General features: G+C 46.2%; 3 protein-coding genes across 3 annotated transcripts; 2 read left to right on the top strand and 1 right to left on the bottom strand.

The window, feature by feature from the left end:
* Positions 1-116: 116 nt before the first annotated feature.
* LOC6544934 (actin-interacting protein 1) lies at positions 117-3,546 on the bottom strand. The gene is made up of 7 exons (XM_001972612.3): positions 3,383-3,546; positions 2,920-3,041; positions 2,201-2,291; positions 1,748-2,011; positions 634-1,688; positions 422-572; positions 117-354 (listed from the first exon to the last, which is right to left on the bottom strand). The coding sequence occupies exons 1-7, from the start codon at positions 3,414-3,416 to the stop codon at positions 245-247; spliced, it is 1,827 nt and encodes a 608-aa protein (XP_001972648.1). The 5' UTR covers positions 3,417-3,546; the 3' UTR covers positions 117-244.
* A 204-nt stretch (positions 3,547-3,750) lies between these two features.
* On the top strand, positions 3,751-5,052 carry LOC6544933 (GPN-loop GTPase 2). Its single transcript, XM_001972611.3, has one exon. It carries the CDS (start codon positions 3,828-3,830, stop codon positions 4,749-4,751), a length of 924 nt encoding a protein of 307 aa, XP_001972647.1. The 5' UTR covers positions 3,751-3,827; the 3' UTR covers positions 4,752-5,052.
* Positions 5,053-15,205: 10,153 nt separating this feature from the next.
* LOC6544932 (zinc finger protein sens) lies at positions 15,206-20,130 on the top strand. The gene is made up of 4 exons (XM_001972610.3): positions 15,206-15,712; positions 15,993-17,077; positions 18,937-19,087; positions 19,311-20,130. The coding sequence occupies exons 1-4, from the start codon at positions 15,553-15,555 to the stop codon at positions 19,541-19,543; spliced, it is 1,629 nt and encodes a 542-aa protein (XP_001972646.1). The 5' UTR covers positions 15,206-15,552; the 3' UTR covers positions 19,544-20,130.
* Positions 20,131-25,448: the final 5,318 nt, after the last annotated feature.

Genomic DNA, 25,448 nt, shown 5'->3' with positions numbered 1-25,448 from the left:
AACTTGTTCGAAAAACACAGACGCAATTGATAGAGGGGCAAAATAGTTGGACATCCATGATATGATGATTAGCAAACACGTTTGGCTTAAAATTAAAGACATGACATGAGGTGCGCGGGGGGCGGGCGGCGAAAAAGACATAAATAGCTAAATGTAAACTGTTGCACTTAAATGAAATAAAGCCAGGGCGCTGCTGGCTGCTCTCCCTGGATAAGTATAAAAATATGCTTCACGGCCGGGGCGTTTAGATGCTTTCCACGTGCCACACCTTGGTGTTGCAATCCTGTCCGGTGGAGATCACAGTGTTGTTGTCCAGCCAGACTAACCGAGTGATTTGCGACTGCGGATGGGCATCTAAGTGCATAGAAAAATAATTAGTCAGAAGTCGCTTAAGGCTTAATTCTCTTTTTTAAATACTTACTCTTGATGATAGTATGTTTGGCCGGATTGGCCACGGACCAGATAATAATAGTAGTGTCCAACGATCCACTAGCCACCAGCAGCGAGTTGGGCGACCAGGCCACCGTGTTTACGCGAGCACTGTGGAAGCCCCACTCCTTGTTGTGTGCAGGCTATAAAAATACATTCGATTAGTAATGGAATGAAAACAGACATTTGTGTTTTCCTTAATACCTTGTACTCCTCCACCGAGTAGAGCACCACCTTGCGATGGGCATCGCAAGCCACCAAATATTTCAAGTCCGGGGAGTATGAAACATCCGTGACAGCTCCCAAGTGATCCAGCTCCACCTTGGGTTCCAGGACTCCGCCCTTCAGGGTGTAGATGTGCAGCTTTTGGTCATCACCTCCGACAGCCACCTCTGAAGTGTCCGCATTAACGGCAATCGAGCTGGCCTCGTACTTGATGGGCAGCGAAAAGATCTTCTTCTGGTCCTGCACAAGAGTCAACTCCTTGATGCAGGCTAATGCAATGATGTTCTCGTTACGGAAAATAGCCAAGCCACGAGGCTGGCAGTTAAGCTTGACCACATAGTCCGTGTAGGAGTTGCCCTCCACGCTGAACTGGCGAAGGCTGTCGTCGATGCCACAGGTATAGACAAAGTCACCCCAGGCGGCAATGCCGTTGATCTGGTTTCCGTGTCCAGTGCCCGTGATGCGATCGTTGGTGCCGCTGCCCGAATTCCAGTTGGTCACCACGCCATCGTGGCTACCCGTGTAGATGGTGCTACGGTCATCGCTCAGTCCCAGAACGGTGATGGGCTTGTTGTGGCCCTTCACCACACGCAGCGGCTTCGAGGGATCCGCCACATTGAGGTAGGTGATCACGCCCGAAAGCGAGACAGTGATCAGGTTGTCTCCTTGCCACAGGCAGGACACCTGCTGGTCGTCCACAGTGGTGCCCATCACAAACTCGCTAACCAGCTCGCGCGATTCCACTGTCCAAAGGCGGCAGGTCTTGTCGCCGGAGCAGGTCAGCAGTTGGGTGCTGTCTGGTTTCCATGCCAATGCGTAAACGCCGCCCTTGTGGGCAGGAGAGCCAAATTCGCCCACCAGTTCGGAGCTGGTGCCATCGTACAGGAAGACTTTGCCGTCAAAGCCGGCCGAGGCGAAGAACTTTCCATCGGGCGAGTAGCGAACAGCCTGGACGAAGCGTGAGTGATCCTGCTTGGTCATCTTGAACTTGAACGGGGGTCCTTCGAACACGGCAATAGTATTGTCTTCGCTGCCTGTAAAACCAAGTGTGTGTGTAAGTTTATTGCGTTTTGGGACTGTTATGTGAACTCACCCGTAACAATGCGGAATGGCCTGGCTGGCCGGAAGTCTGCCGAGTTGATCGACTTCGACTGGCCGCTGATCTCGCCCACAGAGGTGCCGGTTTCAGACATAAAGACATGACCGAAACGTTCGCGTCCCTCGCCAACAGCCACGATGCGCTGGTTGTCTGGCGACCAGCTAATATCCTTGATTGGTCCTGCAATGGGCTGGAACTCATTCTTAAGCAGGTGCTCTTTGTTGACCGTGTCCCAAATGCGAATCTTGCCGGAGGCGTCTGTTGAGAGAAGTAGAAAGCCAAATAAATAAAATTGCTCGTATCGAAACCGCAGATAAGATAAAGAAACCGCTCCGAATAAGGAAATGCTAATCATTGGCCATGGCGTGACTCATGGTGGTCACGATTTTTATGCTCTGTTGCCCCAAGTCGGGTGCTCCAAGTGTGAAATTGTCGGGCGAGACTTACCGCCAGATGCAATATAGAATCCGCTGGGCGAGTACTTGGCCACGTTCACTGCACACGAGTGCTCCGTGTAGACATCGGCGATGGCTGGATTCTGGTGCAGAAGTGAGGGAAAAGCATACATACATATTTTAGAGACACATTTAGCAAATTACAGCAAATTAATGGTAAATGATAATGGTAGGATCCTTAATATATGTGTTTTCTTTTGAATTTGTTATTTGTGTTGCCTTCATATGCTTATCTTTCTCCAGTACTAAAACATCTTATTGTGGGAGATTCAGCATTGAAACATTGAAATGGCGGGATTATCGGGACAAAAGACAAAGAAACATGGGAATATTTTGAATTTCTACAGATTCATTGGGTGAAAGATAGGCAAACACATACGTAGCTGCTATGAAGAATCACTTTGACCAGATGAAAACATCATAATGATGATGCGTGGGCGGCAAACAAGAAACTTATCTGTGTGCCAGTCTGTGTGGTATGGGTGATTTTGCCGGTTGGCCTGTGGAATGGGAATCTGTGTTTTGCGCCTTATGTACGTACATATGTACATATATATAAATAAATATAGAACAGCTGCCCGAAAGCCAGAAAGCACACACAAACTGGCAACAGAAACTGCAGCCTGTCCAAAAATAAAACACCATTTGGATGAAAATGCCATGGATTTATGGCAGGAGCGAAGCAGCAGGCTGCAGCCTATATCAGCTTACCTCGATGTTCCGGATGATCACAGAGTTTCCATTGGTGTACAGGAAGTTCTTCCCCTTGGGATCGGCACCCAAAACGATGGGTTGGCCGCGTTGGGTGCGCGGCAGAGTTGCGTAGATGTTTTCTGCAATTAAGCGATTATTTCTATTAGAAATGAGAGACTGCGACTGCGACTGAGATAAGACCGGCAAATTTGGAGTGGGTGGAAAATAGGGTGCGGCTTCGTTTTTGGGGAGCGAACGGGGATGGGGTCGCTTCAACTGCTCCTCCCCCGCCCCCTCAACTGCCTTAAAAGGTCTTTCATATGCAGCTATGCCCATTTATGGGCATAATCACGGCGCTTCCGGCGATTACTTTCTGCTTTTACCGTTTTTCGCCTGTTGACTCATCCCCTTCTCAGCGAATCACATTCGGATTCGGATCGGATTCATGACTGTAGTTTATCTCTGTGGGATTCCAACTCACTGTTTTCGTACGCCGGTGGTTGGGGTTGAGCCATTGTGGTGATCTCTCGGTGTTCCTGAAGCGTTTACTTATAAGTGCGAAATTCCGCGGATAAATGAAAACACCAAACTCAAGTTCGCCGACGTTAGTGGTGGACAAAGATCGATGTTGGCATCATCGTCGTCATCGATGTTTTATTTGCCGGCGTTACATCGGTTTTGGGCTGAGCTTACCCATCTCTAGCTGCGAATTTATCTTTTCATTTTATTGCTTGAGCAGTGATACTGCGCTTTCAGTTTTTGCCAAGAAAAATTATAATTAAAATTTTACTATTTATTAAATTCAATGAGTTGTATATTTAAAAAGAAAAATGTATCGAAATATCGATAGATGGCGCCAAATAAATTAATCTGTATCTGTGGCACCCCACCTCTACCATTGTTTATGTTTTTAATTTTTCGCAAGAATGATGCAAAGATTTCCGACGCAGGCCACCGTGGAGAATCCACGCTATGGACAGCTGATCATCGGACCTCCTGGTTCTGGGAAAACCACGTATTGCGCCGAGGCCCTCAAGTTCTATCGCGAACTGGGCCGTCAGGTGGGCGTAGTGAACCTGGATCCAGCCAACGAAAACATGTCCTATGAACCGGTGCTCAGTGTGATGGAGCTGATCACTGTAGAGGATTGCATGGAGCACCTGAAGCTGGGACCAAATGGAGCTCTGATGCACTGCGCCGAGTATCTGGCCGATCATCTGGAGGATTGGCTGTTGCCAGCACTGCGCAAACTTAGCGCCACCCACAACTACTTCCTGTTCGACTGTCCCGGGCAAATTGAGCTATATACCCATCACACCGCCATGGCCCGGGTTTTCGAGCGCTTGGAGCGTGAGCGATATAGCCTGGTAACCGTTAACCTCATAGATTCGCATTACTGCTCGGAGCCAGCGAAATTCATTGCCACTTTGCTGATGGCATTGAACACCATGTTGCGTATGAGTCTACCCCACGTAAATGTGCTTTCCAAGGCCGATCTGCTAAAGAAACACGAGACCAAGTTGCACTTCAATGTGGACTACTATACGGACGTCCTGGACCTCAAGTATCTGCTGGACAAACTGGACGATGATCCCGCCATGCGCAAGTACCACAAACTCAATGCAGCCATCTGCTCCATGGTGGAGGACTACGCCCTCGTTTCATTCCAACTGTTGGACGTCTTCAGCACGGACAGCATGCTCCGCTTGCGCAATCACATTGACAAGGCTAATGGATATGTCTACAAGGCGGGCGAGGAACAGACGGTCAACTCACTACTAGCCTGCACCGTGGGTGCGGAAACTGAGGCCGCTCGCATGGAGCATGATGTCCAGCCCTATGTGGATTAAAAGCACTTTGATTAACTACGAATAGCCTGTGATAAGACTGCCTGCAAAGGAAAACCTGCTTTTAATAAATATAAATAAGGAGCCAAGGCGTCTTCGATTGTAGCATTCATATAATTCATTTAAAAGTTTGCTAAATTCTTAAATCAGTTTTTGCCAGCAAATTTTTTAAGGGTAAATTAACTAATTAAGTCTTTCTAAAAGATTTAGGACTTTCCAAAGGGAAGGCCCTCTACTTTTGAATTTGGTAGGAGTAAAACCACCACTAGAGGTCGCTGATAAAGATGTATGTAAAGTCTAACAAAATAAAACAATTTTACAGGTTTGAAATACGAGTTCTTAAATTAAAGTAAATCATACAAAAAAAAAATATTACTTTCATCATTTAGTTTTTTGTGCTTTGTTAACCTTTTTAAGATAACGTTTCTATGGTGAAAATCGTATTTATATAAAGGATGGTTTTTAAAAGACCTTTGCTAGGACCTATAATATTAACAATATACAAATCAGCCACTAATTTTATAAAAAGAGGTATGCATTCTAAAGCCTGGTAGATCTCATCAGAACGAGCCATGTTTTTCAATATAGTAGTTAGACTTTGATCAAACAGTGAATAAACTCCCTTAGCGTCCTTTGTAGCATATAAAAACCTGAAGAAGTTCAGCTGTAGGTTAAAAGGATTTGCATCTGAACCCTATACTTTGATTTACCTAAAAGCAAAGTCCTCGTTAACATAAATAAAAATTAATTAAGTCCGAGGCGCGTTGTTTTGCGAGATAAGAGCTGGAACGACCGGTGAACATCTCGTGGCAAGCTGCAAATTGTGGCACGTGCACCGCAAAACGGGATCGCTATAGACTCCTATACCAAGTCCAAGTCGTGAACACTCGGGGGCTTCGACTTGCAGGCACGGCAGACGAGTCGGGATATAAAAAAGCACCAGGAGTCGCCTACTTTTAAGCCGATTCATGAGTACCCTTTTATGCAAAGTTTTTATTTCATTGGATGAAAAGTTGTTGATCGGAAACCAGCCAAGTATGAGCCTTAAAGGATCTCAATTATAGATCTTTAATTCAATTGTAAAACTTAGTGACTTCAAATTAACAATTTAAAGATTGAAGATCGTATTAGATTCCTCAACAAAGAATGTTCTTTTAGAACAAATCTTGAAAGTTAAATTGGGCCTATTGTAAAGATATTCAAAATTATCCAATGCATAGCTTAGGCTGGCGACCCCTCTTTGTAGGGCATAAGAAAACAGCGGCAAAAACGAAAACAGTTATTAAATGCAGCAGGCTCTTGTCAGATTGCAGCAGGCTGGCTGCCAATTCCCCAGTCCCCAATCCCGATCCCCACTCCCCCAAAGCCCCGATCCCCTTGACCGCAAGCCAAATTAAAATAAACGAAAGTGGTTTCGTCCCAGGACGAAGTGAGTGGGGCTCGGATTCGTTTTGGCTTTGCGATTTGTGTAAAGCAGCGGGCTGCGGTTACTTGTTTTTTTGGCACACGCTCTCCAGGATAATTCGTCGCGTCCTCAAAGGCCAGAAGTGCGATCCCCTGCTATGTAAGCGCGTCAGGCTAAACAGTGTAGCGACCTGGCTTGTAAGAGCGCTATTTGGTTTTGCTTTCCAGGCCAGTCCTGGCAACGATTGCGGTCAAAAGACGCGCGTCCTGTTACCAAAAAGCAGGTGCACACCAGCAGCGGCAGGCGGGGAAAATGTGCCAGCCAAGCAGCCGGAGAAAAATAAAGGAGTTTCGGCACTGGGGGCTTAGGACCAGTAGATCACCTAGAAAACATGATCCAAGTGCGGAACTATTAGCAAATATCTTTAAATGGGCTCAATGCAACCCAACTACATGAATGTTTCAAAAATGTTCGAATTAAAAAGTTTTTATCCCGACTGAAAACGGTCCATCATACCCCAGCGATACCCTGGGCGGGCCCCATTCCCAATTATTACACGGTATAAATGCCTAAAAAGAGCCCAAGTCAAGTGGGCATCTAGATACGCGTAGAATTCCTCCTAGGGAGAATCGAACTCGACGAGGGAATACACAGCATTTGATTGATCTTTTACATACTCGAGAGAGAGAAGGGAATGATATGGGCAGATTGGCGAGCCCATGTGGAGGATAGGAAGTGAGCCGATCCGAAACTCCGATCGTAGGTAGGCCGGGTTCCTGCGTATCCTGCGTCAGTTGTGCTGAAGCCGCAGCAAGAGGAGTAAAACGCCATATGCTGCACTTGAAGCGCAGGCAGCAACCAAAGGCATCGGCCAAATCATTAAGTTGAGGTTAACGGTTGCCCCTGCTGCATTGTCTTCATCCCCGAAACAAAAGCGGAACCAAATGCTCAATCTTGACCGGAACTGTAATTTGATCGAACCCGCGCACAGATATTAGATACGATAAGATCTTCCATCTCCCAGCGGCAGCAGCAGCAGCAGCAGCAGCTTTTTCCTGTCGAAAATTATAAACTAAGCTCCACTAGATCGAGATTCTCTAAAGGAACCTCACCGGGTTATTCACCCGACCGATCGTACGATCGCCCAACAGTTGCACATTTTTGGGTCCTTTTTCGTTTTTTCCCTGGCTGTTGCTCTTTTTTGTTGGTTTTTGTTGCCTTCCCTTAGAGCTGCCTACCTTGTACCTGGGTTCCTGAATCGCCTTTCGGGTTTTGGATTCGGGATCGGGGCGCGTGCCTGCTGTCGTCGTCGGCTTCGGTGGGTTTCAAGTCCTCAGGTTCGGTGTATCTGCATCTGTATCTGTTGCCGTGTATCTGTATCTGCAGCGAGCACATGACGCTGCTCACCTCTGTTTTAGCCCTTTGCTCTCTGCCGTTGAGTTTTCTGGCTTAAACTGTTATTCAGGCCGCTGCTTATGCAAATATTTTGATCTTATGCCGTAACGAGAACAGTTGGAAATCAACAGGATGGGCAAGTAGTGAAAAAAGCTCGAAGAGAAGATCGGGCAGGTTTTTGTTTTGGAAAACAAACCTCTTACCCGATTTTTGGCATGGTATTTGGAAAGTAAGTTATACAAGTCTAGAGTGATAGAGTTTAATTCGTGGTTGTTTATCTAACTGACAGAGGATTTTCTGATCAATTATTTCAAACCCAAATATAAATGGATGCAATGTAGCTTTAAATTGTATTTAATCAACAATTTAATAATCAAATTTTTTAGTGAATTCTACAGCTAATGGGTTTTGAAGGTAACAGTGATTTGTGCGTTTATTAAAAGATTATCTGGGCTTAAACTGCTGAACCTTTTCCATTTGTGACTTAAGCGATTCGGGAAGCCGAGCAAACTCATAAATCTCCTCCAGCATTTCCCCCTAGCCCAACTTTGTTACCATCGTTCATAGGAGACGCGTTGACACTTATGAATTGCTTGGCAATTTAAGCGACAAGACACCCACTACCACACAAAAAAGAAAACACTAAAAGAATATGCACCGAGATTAAAATTACGACTTTAGCAAGCTGCTATTAAGGAATATTAGGGAATATTAGGGATCATAAAGGATATAAAAAAACATAGAGGAGTGCCTAGGAACACATAATATTGAATTTATGTTGCACTATAGGATATGAGGTGCCTGCAAACATTTGCTAGAAAATCTCAGTTACTTGTTAGAAATGGCATTTTATTTCCCAAAGCTCTCCCATACTGGGTCACCAATTCTCCAAGTGTAGTGCCAGCACCACACGTAGCATTCGCGGACGACAATTTACACCGGGGACAGCCTGGAAGCCGGGTTACTGAGATGCAACTGGCGCCGACTCTTCGCCTTGAATGGGTCGCTAAATCAAGCAATTATGAGGGCCTTTGTGGCAACTACGTACGCAAGTAGCCAGTACCAAAACATATGCAAATCAGCCGACCGACCGACCAGTCGAGAGATGAAAGCTTCAGCTGCAGGCTGCCGCAGATAAAGGGAAATCTGTTCAGGGCCAATGAATTGATTTTCCTGCGCCCAAAGCCATTCGACTGCCTGACTTACGCGACTCGCTGCGCGGCTAGTTTATCGGCCAACTGCCACGCCCCCCGCCGCGTTGCGCCCCTTCGGCCCTGCCACACTGCCACACTGCACACATGCAAAGCAACCGCCAAAGTCAAAAGAGAGTTTCGGGTGCTCGTTTTGGTGCCGCAAAGCATCCTCGGCTGCTGCAGCGACTGCGTAGAAGCCGCACGCCACATTTCAATGATAAATGTTGCCCAGAGTCCAGATGCAGCGCCAATCGTGCACTGGAAACAATCGCGCAGTAAGCATGGAATTAATAGGAAAATAGGGGAACATATTTGAAGAGTATGGAAGCTGGTTAAAGACAACGTGAATATGGAAATGTATTTTTATTAGGGAGAAAAAGACCTAAGGCTTTCCTAATAAGTGATTTGATGATCAGCATTATTCATCTTAGTTTACAGCACCTTATAAATTTGGCCGGAACCATCCAATTGCACTTACTGATTCTGGTTTCATTCACCTCTGATGTAACATGTTCGAGGCCCTGATTTGGCTCAGTGCCTTGGGAGTCCGATGCCAGGTTAACCAGCAGATTGCTCTTGGCCGAGCGCTATTTTGGGTAAATTGTTTTATTGCAGTTCAATTGTTGGCCGAGCTTCAGCTCCTTTGGGCTTGTTTGCTGCCTGGGATCTTGTCAAGCGGCGCTCGTTGGAGGTCCAGAAGCGAAACAGTAGCCGCAGTTAGCAGCAGTAAATTGCCGTCTTTACTGGGGGCATTACAGCTTCATCAAGTCGGATGACCAATGGACTGAATCTATATACCATTTTCATCTAAGATTTTCAGCAACTTAATAGCAACATTAGATTCTTATTGAACTGAAATAGGTATTGCTATTTAATAGGCAGGTTTGGGATATAGGTTTCTTGCCTAATTGGTATTATTCGTTTGTAGCTGCCTCGAATTATATTTTACTTCGCTGCATCTGAGCTCAGGGCATCCCACCTTCTGCAGGAAGCCAGCCGATGCTCCTTCCGTTCTATCTGTTTGCATCTTGCGGCGCTGCAGATAGCAGTGGCTTCTCTCCCATATGTCCCACCGAAAGCGGAGATTATGGCATCATTTGGAGGTCTTGTGAAAAGTTAATAAATGGCTTATCTCCGCCGGGGACGACATGTGTTTGGCTTAATTGTGTCAGCGTGTGGGCTGCCGCTTGCATTTCGAAAGTCAGTTCTACTGAACTTTCGCACAGCTCGGCCAGAAATGGTCAAAACAGCCCAATCCCCCTGCCCATCCGGCGGGACGCGAAGGGAATAGGCATCGCAAGTTAACCATTTGGCTGCTAATTACGACAAACGACAAACGACAAACGGCGTTCAACTGTCAGAGATTTGTGCGGGCGAGACCCCATGTCGGTGCCTTATTTGTGCCCCAAAATAGTTGTGGTGGCGCCAGCCCCTCGAAGGGGTTCCAAAAACACAATCCTAACAAGCCCCCAACATAGTCCGCGAGTGAGAAGTCGCCGGCCCGATTTGTTTGGCCTCCTCCACTCGGCCACCAAATAAGGCAGGCCATTGGAATTCAATCTTAAGGCCATTAGCAATTAATATCAAATGAAATTGAAATAAATTTCATTTGGCCACCTAGCAGCCACAACCAGGTCCCCCAATCCGCATTACCATGCATTTTCAGTTCGTTTTCCCTGCGGCACTCGCTGATTTTCATCATGCGAAAGGGGGTCGGATGGTCAGTTGGGGCCACCGCAACGGCAATGGCAACGGCAACCTTTTGGCTTTCGCTAATCGCCCATCGAGGCTCCTTTGGCCAGAAGAGAGCCAGCCACGGTCAGCAACAATAATTTTATCAATTTTGTTTTATAATTGTGCGCAGACGCAGCGGAGGCACCAAAGTTGGCCCAAACAAAGGAAAACTAAGCAAAGCAAAGCACAGCACTGTTGTTCAGTGGGGCCAAGTTTCATTTTGTTGGCCCTTAATGAGGAATTTGTGGGAGTTTCGAACCTCTTACAGATAATATTCAAAATAATAGAATACAATAATATTAAAATTTTAACTAAAACTATATACCGCCTTAAAGCTGAATCTTTAGAATTTATATAATAAATATTTGGTTATAATATATTATATTTCGGTAATGGCAAAAGCTAAGTTTTGAGGTGCCCAAGCTTTATATTTTTTATTAAGTATATTTCCAATTTAATTTAGTTTTTGAGTTACCACACAGAAAGGTGACTTACCAACTCTTGTTGGTAAAGGTATAGTTACCAAATATTATACCATTTACAGAAAGAAGGGGTCTTATTAAATAAATAGATATAGAATAGATATAATAAATAAATATACTTATAAAATAACGCGTTGATTGCTCTTGTTGTTAAAAGTATAGTTACCAAATATTATACCATCTACAGATGAAGGGGTATTATAGCTTATAAAACTCGGAGTCCAAACTATACACTCCTCTTATAAAACCTATATAATACATAAACCTATATATCTATCTTATTAAATAAATAGATGTAGAATAGATATAATAAGTAAATATAACGCCTTGATTGTATATTTAATTTTTCTCAAAGCACTTCCCAGCTCTGGCCACATTTTGGGCTGACTAAGCTGGCAGATTGCGACCCCTCCTTTTGGGGGGCCAAAACAAACTACGCAGATTTCATTGTTAGCCTCGTTGGCAGCATGTAAATGTCCGTCTTTTGTTTTGCGGCTGCGGCTGCAACTGCGGCCCAAGTGGCCAACTGTCTGGGCCTGGTCGACTGGCTGTGGTGGTTGCCGCTGTTGTCTTAAATTAATACCAAATTGTCAACGCTGGCGAAAAGCTGCACAGCGCGCCAACGCCGCATGATAAGAGGCAGGAGCCAGGCCAGCAGAGCTGGAGTAACCAACTGGCGAACTGGCGAGCTGGCGAGCTGGCGAGCTGAGGGACTGGGAACGGGTGACCGGATGACTGGGAAATGGGAGCCCGCTGACTGCTGACTGCATCTGCGCAGTGCGCATGCGTCTGCGCCTGGGTTTCAGCTTCTGTGCGCGGCTTTCGCTCGTTTTGGCCGTTGCATTTGCGGCTGGTCTAAGGTCTTCGATGGTCGTCAATTGATAGCCAGATTTGTGCAATTATCATTTTAATAATTGCCAACAATCTGCACGATATGAACCGGCGACAGCGACTGCGGCCCAGGGACTCCTCCTGGTCGTGCTCATAACCAGTAGCCAGTCGGTGGCCATGGCCGCTGTCGCCTCGCTGTGGGCATCGTTTTGGCCCCCATTTGTTGCCAAGACAATTATAATCCACATGGCCAGGCTACATAATAATAAATTTATTACAGATTTCCGCCTGATTTGCTGCAAGGAATTTTCCTGCCGGCCAGCAGCACCCACTGTGAGACAAATAGAGAATACTTAAATGGTCTCTTGGTGCTTTAAACGATGTCGGCAGATAGTGCGATAAATCAGTGGAGATCGGCGAACTGGGGGAAGGAACAAGGGAATCTCGGTAATTTACCCACATATTTACATAACTCAGTATGGATCATTTTTGAGAAAATTCCCGATTTCTTAATGAATTTTTATTGTACGCATATTCGAGTGCATAAAGCTGCTCAAAAAATCCACGAGAGAAACAAACTACATTGCACACATAGGGACAAACTGAAATAAGTTACAAAAATAAAGGAAGCATTTAATAAACTTTATTTTCCATGTGGATACTGACAATAAGGTGCATCAAATATTCTGTGGTAGCTAATGCAAATTAAATATCTGTTTATAAAAAAACACAAATTAAACAAGGTGTATGTTTGAAGAAAGAAATAGAAAAGAGCTAAAGCCAACTAAAAATCTGTTAATCGTAACAGTTAGTATGGCACTCTATCCAGCCATTCACCAAGTCCACCCGACCATTCATCATGGGGGTTTCATTCAGCCAATCCAACTTCTATCTAACGGTCCACACAGCCCACACAGCTCCGAAGTTGGCCAGCAGCAGAAACTCACCTCGCCACGAGCGGGCTCACACACACAGGGGCAAACCCGTTCCGTGTAGGTGTTGCCCGCCCTCTCGGCGTTCTGCTGGCCAATCAGCGAGCGGCGGGTCGAGAGCCACGAGCCAAGTGCAAAGGCATTTCCGAGTTTTCAGAGTGTGGGATTTGCTCAAACGCAGAGGGTGTCGTAAATAAAATGTCGCCGACATGAAAAACAGAGAATGGAAATTATTTACGACTCTCGAGCTCGAACCTGTGATGCATTGCATTGCACTGCAAAAAATGTCGATGAGTAGGCCAAAATGCATGCAAGACTTCTGCTTCCAGACGAGCCAATGGATAAGATATATTTTTTATATATCTATATATGTATCTTTTTTATACATATATTTTTTTTATAATTTTCTAGCTTGGAAACTTGTTAAGAACGGACTTTTAATCTTGGAATATTATGTGTACGTTTTCTTTCGCGACTTAAATGTCTTAATGTCTTTGAATTTTTGATATGGTAGATTTTTGGATACCCACAGTTCTTATTTAGAAGCACTTGGAACACTCAATACCTTCAAATTATTAATGTTTTAGTTGCAATAATATATATTTAGTTTAATAAAATGTAGATTTTCCACTTAATTACTTAGTTTATTCAGATCTTTTTCTATGCCTAGTGGCGGATTCTTTTAAAAGGCATATAGTAATTAAATAAAAGTGTTTCTCTGAGTGCACCGCATATCAAACAATGATAGATGTGTGAGCGGCATACGGCGAATCCGTTACAAAGCGGCAGGGGATGAGCACGCGCCCTCAGCTCTCCAGATAAACAGAATGTAGGGAAACGCCGCCAAGCGCAACGAAGCCACCAACTTGACTTGGCCAGGCCAGCCCTCATCGCGGTCGAAGTGGCAGAAGCCCGAATTCCCCCATTTTGGCCCGCTTTGAGGCCGCGTGCCTCGTACCGCTTCGCTAGATCGGCGGCACCCGTGGCGGGCACGAGTGCGATGGAATTTCGGTGTCGCCTCAACTCTGCACATGTCCTGCCGAGGAAATTGCGCCAAAACTAGGGGACGGGCACTGAAATTGCTGACAAGGAAAAGGATCGTTGAATGTGGAAGTGGAAGTGTGCGCCCGCCACTTCTTCTTGGCTCGTTTTCTAGGCAGGTGTGGCCCGCGCCAAGGATAGATAAACTGGAATTGAGGCGGCCCAGACGAGGTGGCCAAGCGTGGCGAAGGACCAACTGAGCAGGAGCACCTCGGACTCTCCTGAAGGATAAGCTCGGAAAAGGTGCACCTATGGGTAGGGGTAGGGGGAGAAAGTGGCAGGTGCTCACTCGTCCTATCTGAGTGGTTTAATAGCTGCGATCCATCGGGAAGATGGCGACTTTATTGCTTACAGTTTTGTAATGCTTCTAAATGGGGAAATAAACCATTGACTGACCAAGAATCCTGTGTTGCAATTTCATTCAATTGCCATGCGAAAATATGACGAACTTCAAAGTTGACAATGAGAACCACAACAAATGGGGAATACTTCTATTTTGATAGCCACTGAAGAAACTTCGACATCACAAATAGATCTAAAAACAGTTCTAAGAAAAATGCACAATATATTAATATTTATCATATTACATTAGTTAATCAAGGATTTTTTGAAAGCTTAGTTACAAATAGAAGTAATTCAAATAAAATCCTGGAATAATTAAATTGAAAGTGATATTAAGTGATATAATATATATTATATGTATAGTTTTGAGTTTAAGGATTAAAGTACGATGGTTTCTTAAATTAGTTTCCAAAATTGGGATATATAATGTTGATTTCTTTGATATTTCACTCGCAAAGTCGTTTTAAAAATTAACACAAAATAAATTAACATAATTTCTTCACATTAAAAATTAGGAATCCATTTATAATCGTTGTCAAATCTAAAGGCAATCTAAGCATTATCTACAAACAAGCTGACTTGCCACGACAGATGTTAGATCCTTGGATTCATCCACCTAAATATTTGTAGGCTACCCCGCCCCATCCCGCCCTCGTCCTTTCCCCTTCCATCGGTCAGTAGTGAAATCCTCTGCCGATTGCTGCCACTCCGATCCCGATATTCCCAAGCCAACGGCAACAACAGTTGGTGGCAGCAACAGAAAGAGCCACAGCAATTGTAACAGTTACAGGGCAGCGGGAAAAGGATAACAAACGCCCGCCAAACTTTAACTGCATACCAATTAGTAGGGAAACGCGTGCTGCCGAGAGGAAAACCAGTAGTAGATGGGCTAAGAGGATAGGAACGCCAGGGACTCCTAACTGTGCGTCTTGACCCTTACAACATGGAACGCAGGACTGCAACTGCCGCCAACTGCTGCCAAAGGTGAAAACCAGAGTTGGCAACACGAGCACCAACACCAACACCAACACCAACACACTGCAGGGCTCCCGAGAGCCACCACCAAAGAGGCAACACCAACACACCGAGGGCCCGTTTTGATTCGGCTTGCTGCCGCACACACACAGTGCCACAGTCACACAGTTGCACAGAAAAAAGAGAGCTCGATTTGTGCCTTTTTTCGGGCCAAGTCGCTTCACCGTTGGCTCAATTTAGAACTGAGCCATCGACCAAAGATTCAGTCAGGTGCGAAGCACCGAGCGATACGGACGTGTTCGTCTCCAGTGAGCCAAGAAATCCAAGCAAGATCCGTTCGAATCCCAGATCAGTACGCCCAGAAAGTGAGATTTGTGCAGTGAACACTACTGAGAACAATCCCATCAAAAGACTGTAAAAACAAACACGCCCATCAGCCCAGTGAGCTCCCCATAGCATAGATCCAAAATCAAAATGAATCACCTATCGCCGCCGCCGTCGCCGCACTCCCAGCAGCCGAGTCCCGCGGGATTGGGCTGCCATGGAGCGGCTCTGGACAAGCAGTGGATGCAGCGGGCTTCCGCCTTCAACACGGTGATAGCTTCCGCAGCGGCACAGAAGCTCAATGGCCGAGGTGAGTTTCCGATCTGGATTTTCAAAGCTACAGTAGAGATTCTTTAATCGGCGCGAATTGTGAGCAAGGATTTAAGTCTGAAAGATTCAGATTCAGTATCTGAAAGGCAACAGAAATATACTATATACTTTTGAGCTATCTAGTTATCCTTAGTCACAAAGAGAAGCGGAAAATGTATCTTAACTTTTCCCAAGTTCCTAGCAATAGGAAAGTAAGGATGCTTATCTTTCCTAGTCACTACCATCGAACTGACCCGTTTAATTTGCATTTCCCATCATAGATCTGCCCTTTTTGTACAACCCGCTGCTATACTCGAGTGCCCTACTGTGGCCCCAATTCCTGTTGTCCTCGGCCACGGCTCTGGGCACTCCCCTGACCCCCATGACCCCCAAATCACCCGCCTCTGTGGTCCTGGGTCAGCGGGATCGTGACTTTGCCTTGACGCCCGAAAAGGAGCATGAGCTCCAGTTGCACAATAACAATGAGAACAGCAAGCAGGACTATCAGGAGCAGGATGAGGATATGCCACTAAATCTGAGCACCAAGGAGCGCGTCGCATCGGATGACTCCCACCGGGATCAGTATCACAGCAGCAGCAACAACAGCAGCAGGAGCAGCTCCAGCAGCGAAGTGGAGTCACTGCATCCGATGACCTCCCTGAACGTGACCCCGCCACCGCTGCGGGCTGTGAATCTGAAGAGCTCGAGTACACCACAGCCACAGCGCCAGAGATCGCAGGGTAACATCATCTGGTCACCGGCCTCGATGTGCGAACGATCGGCGAGAAGGGAGCCGTACGGCCTGAAGCTGGAGGAGCAGGGCGATGATGAGGAGCAGCAGGTGGACCCCATTGTGCGAAAGTTCAAGTATGAGCGCAGGACAGCGTCCATCTCATCGCTACAATCACCGATCTCCTCGCTGTCCGCTCCCGCCTCGAGTGCCGTCCAGGATCTGGAGTTCGAGGTGGCCCAGCAGCAGTTGTATGCCCATCGCAGCGCATTCATGGCTGGATTGACGGGCAACAACTTGGAGCTGCTCACCCAGCACTTGAAGCTGAAGAGCGAGCAACCGCAGCAGCAGCAGCAGCAGCAGCAGCATCGCATCAAGGACGAGCAGCAGCAGGATAACCGCTCGGCAGCGGCTCTCATGAATTTGGTGGCAGCCGCCGAATTCGGCTACATGCGTAATCAACACCAACAGCCGCAGCAGCAGCAACAACAGTTGCATCACCAGCAGCAGTCGCAGCAACATCAGCACCAGCAGCAACATCCTGACTCGACGGCCACAGATGTTGCACGTCGTTCCTCCTCCTCGTCCTCCTACCAAGGCGAGAACGAGGAGAAGCGCAGCGGCAGGAATTTCCAGGTAAGCAGACTCGAACAGGATAAACGCGTAGTTGGGGAAATATGAAGAGGAAATCGAGGGCAAATCGCTTGAAAATCTCTGAGCCCCGGCGGCCCTCATTAATGGGCTTATCACGTGTCCTGAAGGACCACGATCTATTACCCAACCAAGCCGAGCTCTAGTACTATCATTGCATAACGTTGCGTGTCCTCGGCAATTCCCCTGTGTTAATTGTTTCATATTTTGTCCTCGAAGGCTTTAATTGTCAACCAATACCACTTTCAATTTGGAAAAGTGGCACAGCAAATGCTGTCATAAAGTTGGAGCCGATAGAGCGCCATGGAAATTCAATTAAGTCCCAGCGAAATCACGCAATTAGTTAATCAAATAATTTTGATTAGCGGCAGTGCGGTGGGGGCATGCCCCCCCGAAGATTTATGTACAAATTACAATCATAATTGTCGCTTCGATATTGGATTGTTGGATCGCGCAAAGGTGGCACAAAGAGGGCACACGACCCTCAGGAATTTGAGACGCCTTACCCTTATGCCTTATACCTTATGCCTACCCCGATGTCATATTGCGTTTATATCCATCAACACCCGCCGCGAGTGCTTATTTTTTGTATACTTTGTTCGGTTTTTTCACACATTTAAGGGTCAGTGAAATGCGATAGGTTTTCGGGCTTCGGAGCCGACATATGGTCAAGACCCAAGGAAGACAGTTGCCGGAGTCCTTCGCGCAGGCGCACTCGCTGTTCTTCCTCAGCTGTTTGTGCGTAAAATCGAATTTTTTCTGTAATTCGTGCTTTACATCTGTTCCCCATGTTGCCCATGGTACCCATGTTGCCCATTGGAGGCCCACCCGGCTGACTCAGACTTTGGGGTTTCTCCTGAGCTCGTTTTTGCTCTTTTTTTGCCTCTCGAGCTTTGCCAACTTCCGTTCCCTTGTCGGAGCTGAGCAAATTGACATTGTGGCTCAGCCAGGCGAGCAGCTCAACAATAGAGCAACTAATTGGGTCTGAGTCTAGCCAATGTGTGTAGTGGATATGGTCCACTCGAATGCAATGCGCAAATAGAAAATCCCAAAAACAGGGCTCGAAAATATGAAAACATTAAATCAATATGAAAGAAATGTTCAGAAACAGACACTTGTGTCAATTTACAATTACGCGTTTACGCGGGTTTTCGAAAAATTGTCTCACATTTTTTCACCCATTTCTGTTGTACTTGTCGTTTTTCATGTTTTCGTGCTTAATAAATGTCGCCCACGTAGGCCGACGATTTGAGTTGTGTTATGTCAATGTTTGGTTACTTGCAACGTTGCTGCAACTGGCAAACTGTTCAAACATTTAATCTGACAAGCGAAGATGTTACAGCCGCGGGATTCGTCCAATCCGCGACCGATCCACCCATCCACCGTGGAGCCCAGCTGTGTTTGGCCCACAAATACTCCGCTGTATACCAGAACAAAGTATAGCTCCCTGGAAAGTGTTTCACTTGAGATTTAGCATTGGGCCGAGATAGAACGCCCCTTAGGCCATATTTACCTAGCTGTTTCGGCTCTGAGAAATGCTGGAGCTCTAGATTATTTGTCGCCTGGATGTGGGCTAACCAAGTTTGGCTTTGGGTTTTCCCAGTCGTCACCTGTCCCACAAATATTTGAGCACCCACAAATCTAGTCTAATTCGTGTTGCCACTGCGAATTTGGCCCAGACACACAAAGACGGCGACTTTATATTTAAATTCTTTTCTGATTTTTTGATTATTTGGCTTTTCGGCGCGGTTACGCCCAAGCTGTGCAAACATGGGGTATTCTGAGTTGCAATAATCGTGACTCGTGTTTATAATGTTTTCCCATTGTCTCTGTGTTTCTTGCAGTGCAAGCAGTGTGGCAAGAGCTTCAAGCGCTCGTCCACCCTCTCCACACATCTGCTCATCCACAGCGACACCCGGCCATATCCCTGCCAATACTGCGGCAAGCGGTTCCACCAAAAGTCGGACATGAAGAAGCACACCTACATACACACCGGTGAGTTGATTATTCGGTCAAATCAGAGCTAGTCCGTGGGGATAGTGTGTGCCAGAAGGTGGTGCAAACAGACCCACCCCGGAGCACACAGATCGCTATCGCCTTTCAATTTGTCTAATTGCTGTAAAGCTGCCACCGCCGCCGCCGCCGCTCTCCGCCAGAATTAATAAACTGTGAAGCGGCATTTAACTAATTGTGTTTATTGATTTCCCTGCGATTCCAGGCGAGAAGCCCCACAAGTGCACCGTGTGCCTGAAGGCCTTCAGCCAGAGCTCCAACCTGATCACGCACATGAGGAAGCACACGGGCTACAAGCCCTTCGGCTGCCACCTCTGCGATCAGTCCTTCCAACGGAAGGTGGATCTGCGCCGGCACCGGGAGAGCCGCCACGAGGAGGCTCCGCCGGTGGAGGATCTGAAGCCCCTGAAGATGGAGGTGAGCAGCAGCAGCTGCTGACCAGGGCTAGGCCATCTCCGATCCAGGAGATCCCAGTATTAGCTAAGCAGGACGAGACACACACTCAAACCAGATGATGATGATGAAGGTGGAGCAGATCACAGTTGGCCCCAAGTCTAAGTCGTTGCTATGAAGCCAAAGTTTGTTTTGTTTAGGCCTTCGCAAAGATTTACCTAATCGTAAGGACTATTGTTAACACCCATTAGCTAGGATACTGCCTTAAGTCTGTACATAGTTATCCCGACACAAGACTTTTCTTATAGCCGTTAAGCCGTAGCTTACTGACTAATCTAATTTATTGCATTAACCCTTATTGATTTGGTTTGAACTTAACCCAAAATTGGCAGCTAAACGTACCAAAGAACAACCTCAAACAATTGAACTACCACTTGGCGACCACTTGTCTAAATTTAGTTTCCTAATTTATTTAAGTTTGCTGATGGCATCACCCACATTTATTTATACGATCTATGCGAATTTTTAGTTTATTCTTATTTTGTAATATACCCAATGCATTACTGTAATTATATTTATTAGAACGTATATGATTTTTGGAAAATAAAGTTGAAAGCTAGAAGAGAACAAACGAAAATAAATGTTTCCATTAAAGTGAGATTTTGTATGAAACAGAAATTATGACGAAACAGCAAATACCAAATATCTGGAATGATGTAAGGATGGCCAAGCAAATATCTATCATTATGATTTTGGTTTGAATTAATTAAGAGAGCTTTCTACAATGGTCGGTTTAAATATCTCATTATTTCGATCATCTTGAGCAGCTGAGAAATTCCTCGGTATCAAGGACACATCCACCTCCTTTGAAGTACCACAAATGTTGATACAAATTGTCCAAAGCGCTCCAAATATTTTTTCGGGGGCTTGTTCGCAAACCTGATTTTATAGATGAATTCCTGCACGTAGTCAATTGATGGGGAATAAGTTGCTCCTGTTTCGGGTGACGCGGTGATCTTTGATCTGTGCCCAATGTGGCATTTGGGGAATGCCCTTTGTAAGTCGCCGCGTTACAGCAGGTACATCCCCTCGACGTCCCGCCCCACTTGCAGGTCCGATCCTCGGGGAAAACGCCAATAAGTGTTCGAAGTTCGAACTAATTGCTGGCGAAATAAAGTGAGAAATGGGGCTGGCGGGGATCGAAGATGGGGGCAATGGTCATTGAGGACTGCTGATCGCAATTTTCGGTAATCGAAATGTCCGAATGCATTTTGCGGCACTTTAAAACGCACGAAATGAAGTTTGGCAGTTTACAAATCACCGACTTCCCTCATTATCGCCATTCATCAGAATGGCAGACGCAATCAGAAATCGCCGAAATCAGCGAGCCCAGCCGCAGGATTTTATTTGGGGCCACTTTCTGCGGCAAGACTCGATCGCCGGGCTGTTCTGGGGCTTCTTTGACTTTGGCACGCCACAAATTGATCGAAATTGACAAAATATTGAACAAAAACAAAAAACAAAAGAAAACCTGGCTGGGGAGAGAGAAGTATGCAGTTCAATTGTTGCCGAAGAAAAATGCAGTTCAAGGACTTTGCGCCAAGTGCCGACAAAGTGGGGATCAAAAGTCAAAGAATGTAGATGCAACTGGGGCTGATCATCATACTATTGAATTGGCATTTGGCCAGGTGGATTGATGAGCTCAAGGTCGGATGTTTTATCGAATTAGTTTTGCACTTTGCAAGGGACTCGCATGTTCTGCACAAATATTGGCTTATGGAGGATTAATTAGTTCCAGCTCAATTTAAGATACAGGAATGGTAAATACCTAGTGATGATGCCTGGTATATAGAAACAGTTCCAAAAAGTATTCCCCCAGAATTAGTTTGCACTCCAAAGTGCACACTCGATGAGATACAGATACAGATAGGTCGCAGCCATATGCTGGAGTTTCTCCGCAGCGCTGACTCTCGGTTTATTAACCCCTTTTCCGCATAACACCTGAGCCCACATAATTTGTCATGCCGTTTGGAATTTATTCAACAGTCGGGCAAGCCCCCATGGAAACAAAGGAGGGAGCTGGAAAAAGTGTGGCTATCAAAAGACTGAAAAGCTGCAACCCCAAAACGCAGACACTGCAGAGTGGAAAACCGTGATCGCGCGGGGGAAATTGTGAAGAGGAAATGGATCTTAGAAGTGGCCTAAAGAAGTTGTAGGACCCGCAACAAATTCGTGTCCTTTCCTTTCCACTGCCCCGCGCATCATCATCTCAAGCGGTTCCGTTTTCCGGCTGCCCCTAGTTCTTTGGGCCTTTTGGTGCCGGGCAGGTGACTTTTGACTTTGGCTATTAATAAAAATAATAGTTGCGGCTAAAAAAGGAAGGAATAAGAAAAAAGAAGAAGGTGAAGAGCCCGGCCAAGAGCAAGGGCAAAAAAGATGTCTTAGGTCAGTTGCGTTGCAGGTGAAGTCGAGAGCCCGGCTCACAATTAAAATTCGGAGGGGATGCGATCGAAAAGGCACCTGTAATGCACAGATAGAGGGAGACGGAAGGACTCGAAAAGGAGCAGGATGAGGAGGATGAGGAGGAGGATCATGGGGAGGAGCAGGGGCAGCAGCATCGGCTCAACATTACATCGGCTCATTTATGTTTATGTCCTTTCGTTGTAAGCAGTCTGGCGCTGATTCCCGATTCCCTCCAGCGGCATTGAGCACCTGCTGCCGCTTCGGAGGCTCCTGCTCCTGCTCATCCTGCTCCTGCTGCTGCTGCTGCTGGCGGAATCCTGGAACCTGTCGCATAATTATTGAGCCAGGCCCAGACGAGACGCGTGCTCAAAGCCGGTTTGCGGCAAGAGCCATATGCCAGGAGGCAAATTACAACGGCGACCTGCAACCAGTTGACATGGGCCACACGACACCAGCAAAATCGGCAGCACTCAGAAAAAATCTCAGATAGAACATAAATACTGGGATACCAATTTCATTCAAAGCCAGAATATTTTATTCTGAAAGTAGGCTACTAGTAGGCTACTAAGTAGGCTACTGCCTGCTATCAGATATGTTTTGCCGCATTCAGATACAGCTAATTATGTTTTCAGTGCCGAAACATATCAGCAGAAGCCAAAAGATGCAGCAGTCGTAAAAATCTCTCCCCCAGACGGACAGACCGCAAAACATCGGAGATGGGAGACCAGAGATCTGCATCTAATCTTGGCCCTCAGGGGAGTCGCCGCCGATTCCTTTTTGAGCCACAAGCTGTCGCTTAAAATCCACAAGCGAAGGTGCAACAACAGTCGCAAGTGCGCCGCTGCACCTGTCACGTTCGATCGATATTACAACGATCGACTTGCCGGCTTGTTGGCCAGGCCAAAAGTGACCCAATTTCAACAGGCCACCGGCTCGTTCTTCGTCTTCGAGTTCGAGTTCGAGTTCGTCCCTTCCTCGATTTTCCCTTTGAAACTGATAAGTTATGATTGCTTCACTTTTGTTTGATTGAGCATTGTCACCTGGCCGAGCGAGCTGCTCGAAATTGATTGTTAGACGAATCAAATCCTGCACTCGGGGTGTTGTGAAATGGGTTTATGCGTTTTTAATGGACTCTCAAGGACAGGTGACGGCTCCATATGCTGTCGTAAAAATATTAAAAAATCCATTAAAAAAAAGTCCTTTTGATGTCCTTACAGTAGTCATATTTTGATTAGTTCTAGTTGGAGGAGGGGACTGACGTGTTCATCTGGAAGTCTGTCTATCACAAATCCAAATCCCACCTTGCTCGGTATTCTTTATTTAATTAATACCTTGGCTAAAATAACCGAGATACATATAAGCAGACAAGGTTAAGAAATTGTACTCCCACTAAGGCAAACAAAATAATGTGCTTAAATACCATTCAGGATTCATTGTGATGCGAGAAGGACATTACAAGTCCTTAGAAGTCAAAGAACTCAATTGCCCTGTCCCAGGTAGAGATTTCACTGGCCAGTGCCTAATCAGACTTGGCCAAGAGAACGAATACTGCTACTTGCGCAGCCTGGCCAAGTTCGCTGGCCAAATCGGAAGCCAACAGAGTGCCGTGTCAGCGACTAAAGTCTGCAGGTTGCAGATTAGTCTGCAACCGCCCGTTCCCCGGGAAAATCTTAAGCTGTTTCGATTTGAGTGCAGAGGACAAATCCAAATCCAAATCCAAATCCAAGTCAAATATGCAAATCAACCCCTGGTCGACACGGCGAATTGTGAAATCTATTCGCAGAGCTTAATTGGCAAGAATAAGGCAAGACAATGACCAATCCAATGGGCTTAGCGAAGGGTTGCGAAGACGCGGGCCACAACAAAAATGGTTAACTCGATACCCAAACAAAAGGTAAAGCCCCAGCAATTAAAACGACAAAATCTAAACACGAAATTGGGTACGGATTTCGAGAGTAAAGGTGCAAAGTCAAAGGGACAGGGGCGGGAGACATCGATCTCAAGGTGTTTTCAACTCCAAGCCCGAAGAAGACACAGATTATAGACAGATTTTGAGGCGGCCGACGACGACGACGGCGGCAGACACACAATGGCCAACAAATTGCGGCCAAAGATGCAACATTTAGGTATGAGGAGCACCCAGGGATCTGAGGATCACAGGATCAGCAGGTCGAAAACGCGAGCCAGCCGAGTCATTATAAGAATTTAAGCGCACCTTTCGTTTTGTTTTCCAGATCACCGGGATTCGAGTTCGGGTTTGGGTATGACTTTCAGTTCATACTCGGATTCAGGGCGACAGGTGCTCGGCAGATAAGAGCAGAGCAAAACAGAGCACTGCGCATAGCGGTAGATGATTTGGATCGGCGAGGATCGTTATCCTGCTGCCGCTTTGGTCCTTCTGCTGCTGCTGTGCCAGATTCTGGCGGCCAGGACAGCAGGGGCTGGCCAAATTAATTCCTTGCCATATTTTATAATTCAACAGATGACACGAGCCAAACCGAGGGCTTCGAGAAGTCCTGGCACGAGGGTCCGCTGCTTGATTGGTGCCCCTGGGGTCGGGCTTCTTCCCAAGTACCGATTCCCGATCCCGATCCCGATTCCGATCCCGGTTCTTAGGCCCAGTTCGATCCTGCGGCTCGTTTGTGGCACAAGCCACATGCCACGCATCCAGGACTTTTGCTGAGCGGCTTTTAGATTGCTCTGCCAAAGGGTTACATGAGTTGCTTGGCAGTTTTTGCTTTTATTTTTTAGTGTAAATTACCAACTAGCGCTAGTTTTGTTGTTACATGTAAATGTTCTTAATAGCTAAGCAAAATTTGGAGAAAAGGTAACTCGAACTTTAGGTTTCACTTGGTTTTATTGGCAGCTGATACATATATTATATATATGCATTAAGAAACATTGATGATTAAATAGCGAGGTAAATTAAATACTTCATAATAACTTCAAATAATGACTTTTTAAGCCAATATCATCTGGAGAAGAGTATTTGGCCCTCGAATCTCAAGAAATCGGCACCTCCCTCATTATTGGCCGAGGATTTGGCTCGGCTTGAGGTTCTGGCTGCTTTTCCCCCCCGGCACATTAGCTTAGTTTATTTGAAAGTGCAACAGTTTGTTGATAAAAAGCAGTTTGTTGAACCCTCGCCACAGTTCGATTGGAGTGGATTGCAGTGTAGTGGAGTGGAGTGGAGTGGTTCCCCTCAGGGAAGGGACAAGCGACAACGACCTTTTGTCTATGCGATCTGCGGGAATAAAAACATGGCCAGGGGTTGTGTTGCAACATGGGCATCGGTCCTAACTGCATTTTGGCGAAGAACAGTTACGAGTTACGAGTAGCATGCTACAGGTGGAAATCGAATGCTTGTCACACTAATTTCTCAAAGTTCGAGCTCCGTTTGCAGTTCTCGATTGGGTCGGTGGCTTCGTTTGTAGTCCGCTCCTTTGGCCGTTGCACTTTCACAGTTGCACCACTCCTGTCACATTTC

Source organism: Drosophila erecta, unplaced genomic scaffold (assembly GCF_003286155.1).
Source record: "Drosophila erecta strain 14021-0224.00,06,07 unplaced genomic scaffold, DereRS2 tig00000021-arrow-pilon, whole genome shotgun sequence".
Lineage (NCBI taxonomy): Eukaryota > Metazoa > Arthropoda > Insecta > Diptera > Drosophilidae > Drosophila > Drosophila erecta.
The sequence above is the reverse complement of the archived record's forward strand: the minus strand, read 5'-3'. Positions and strand labels throughout refer to the sequence as shown.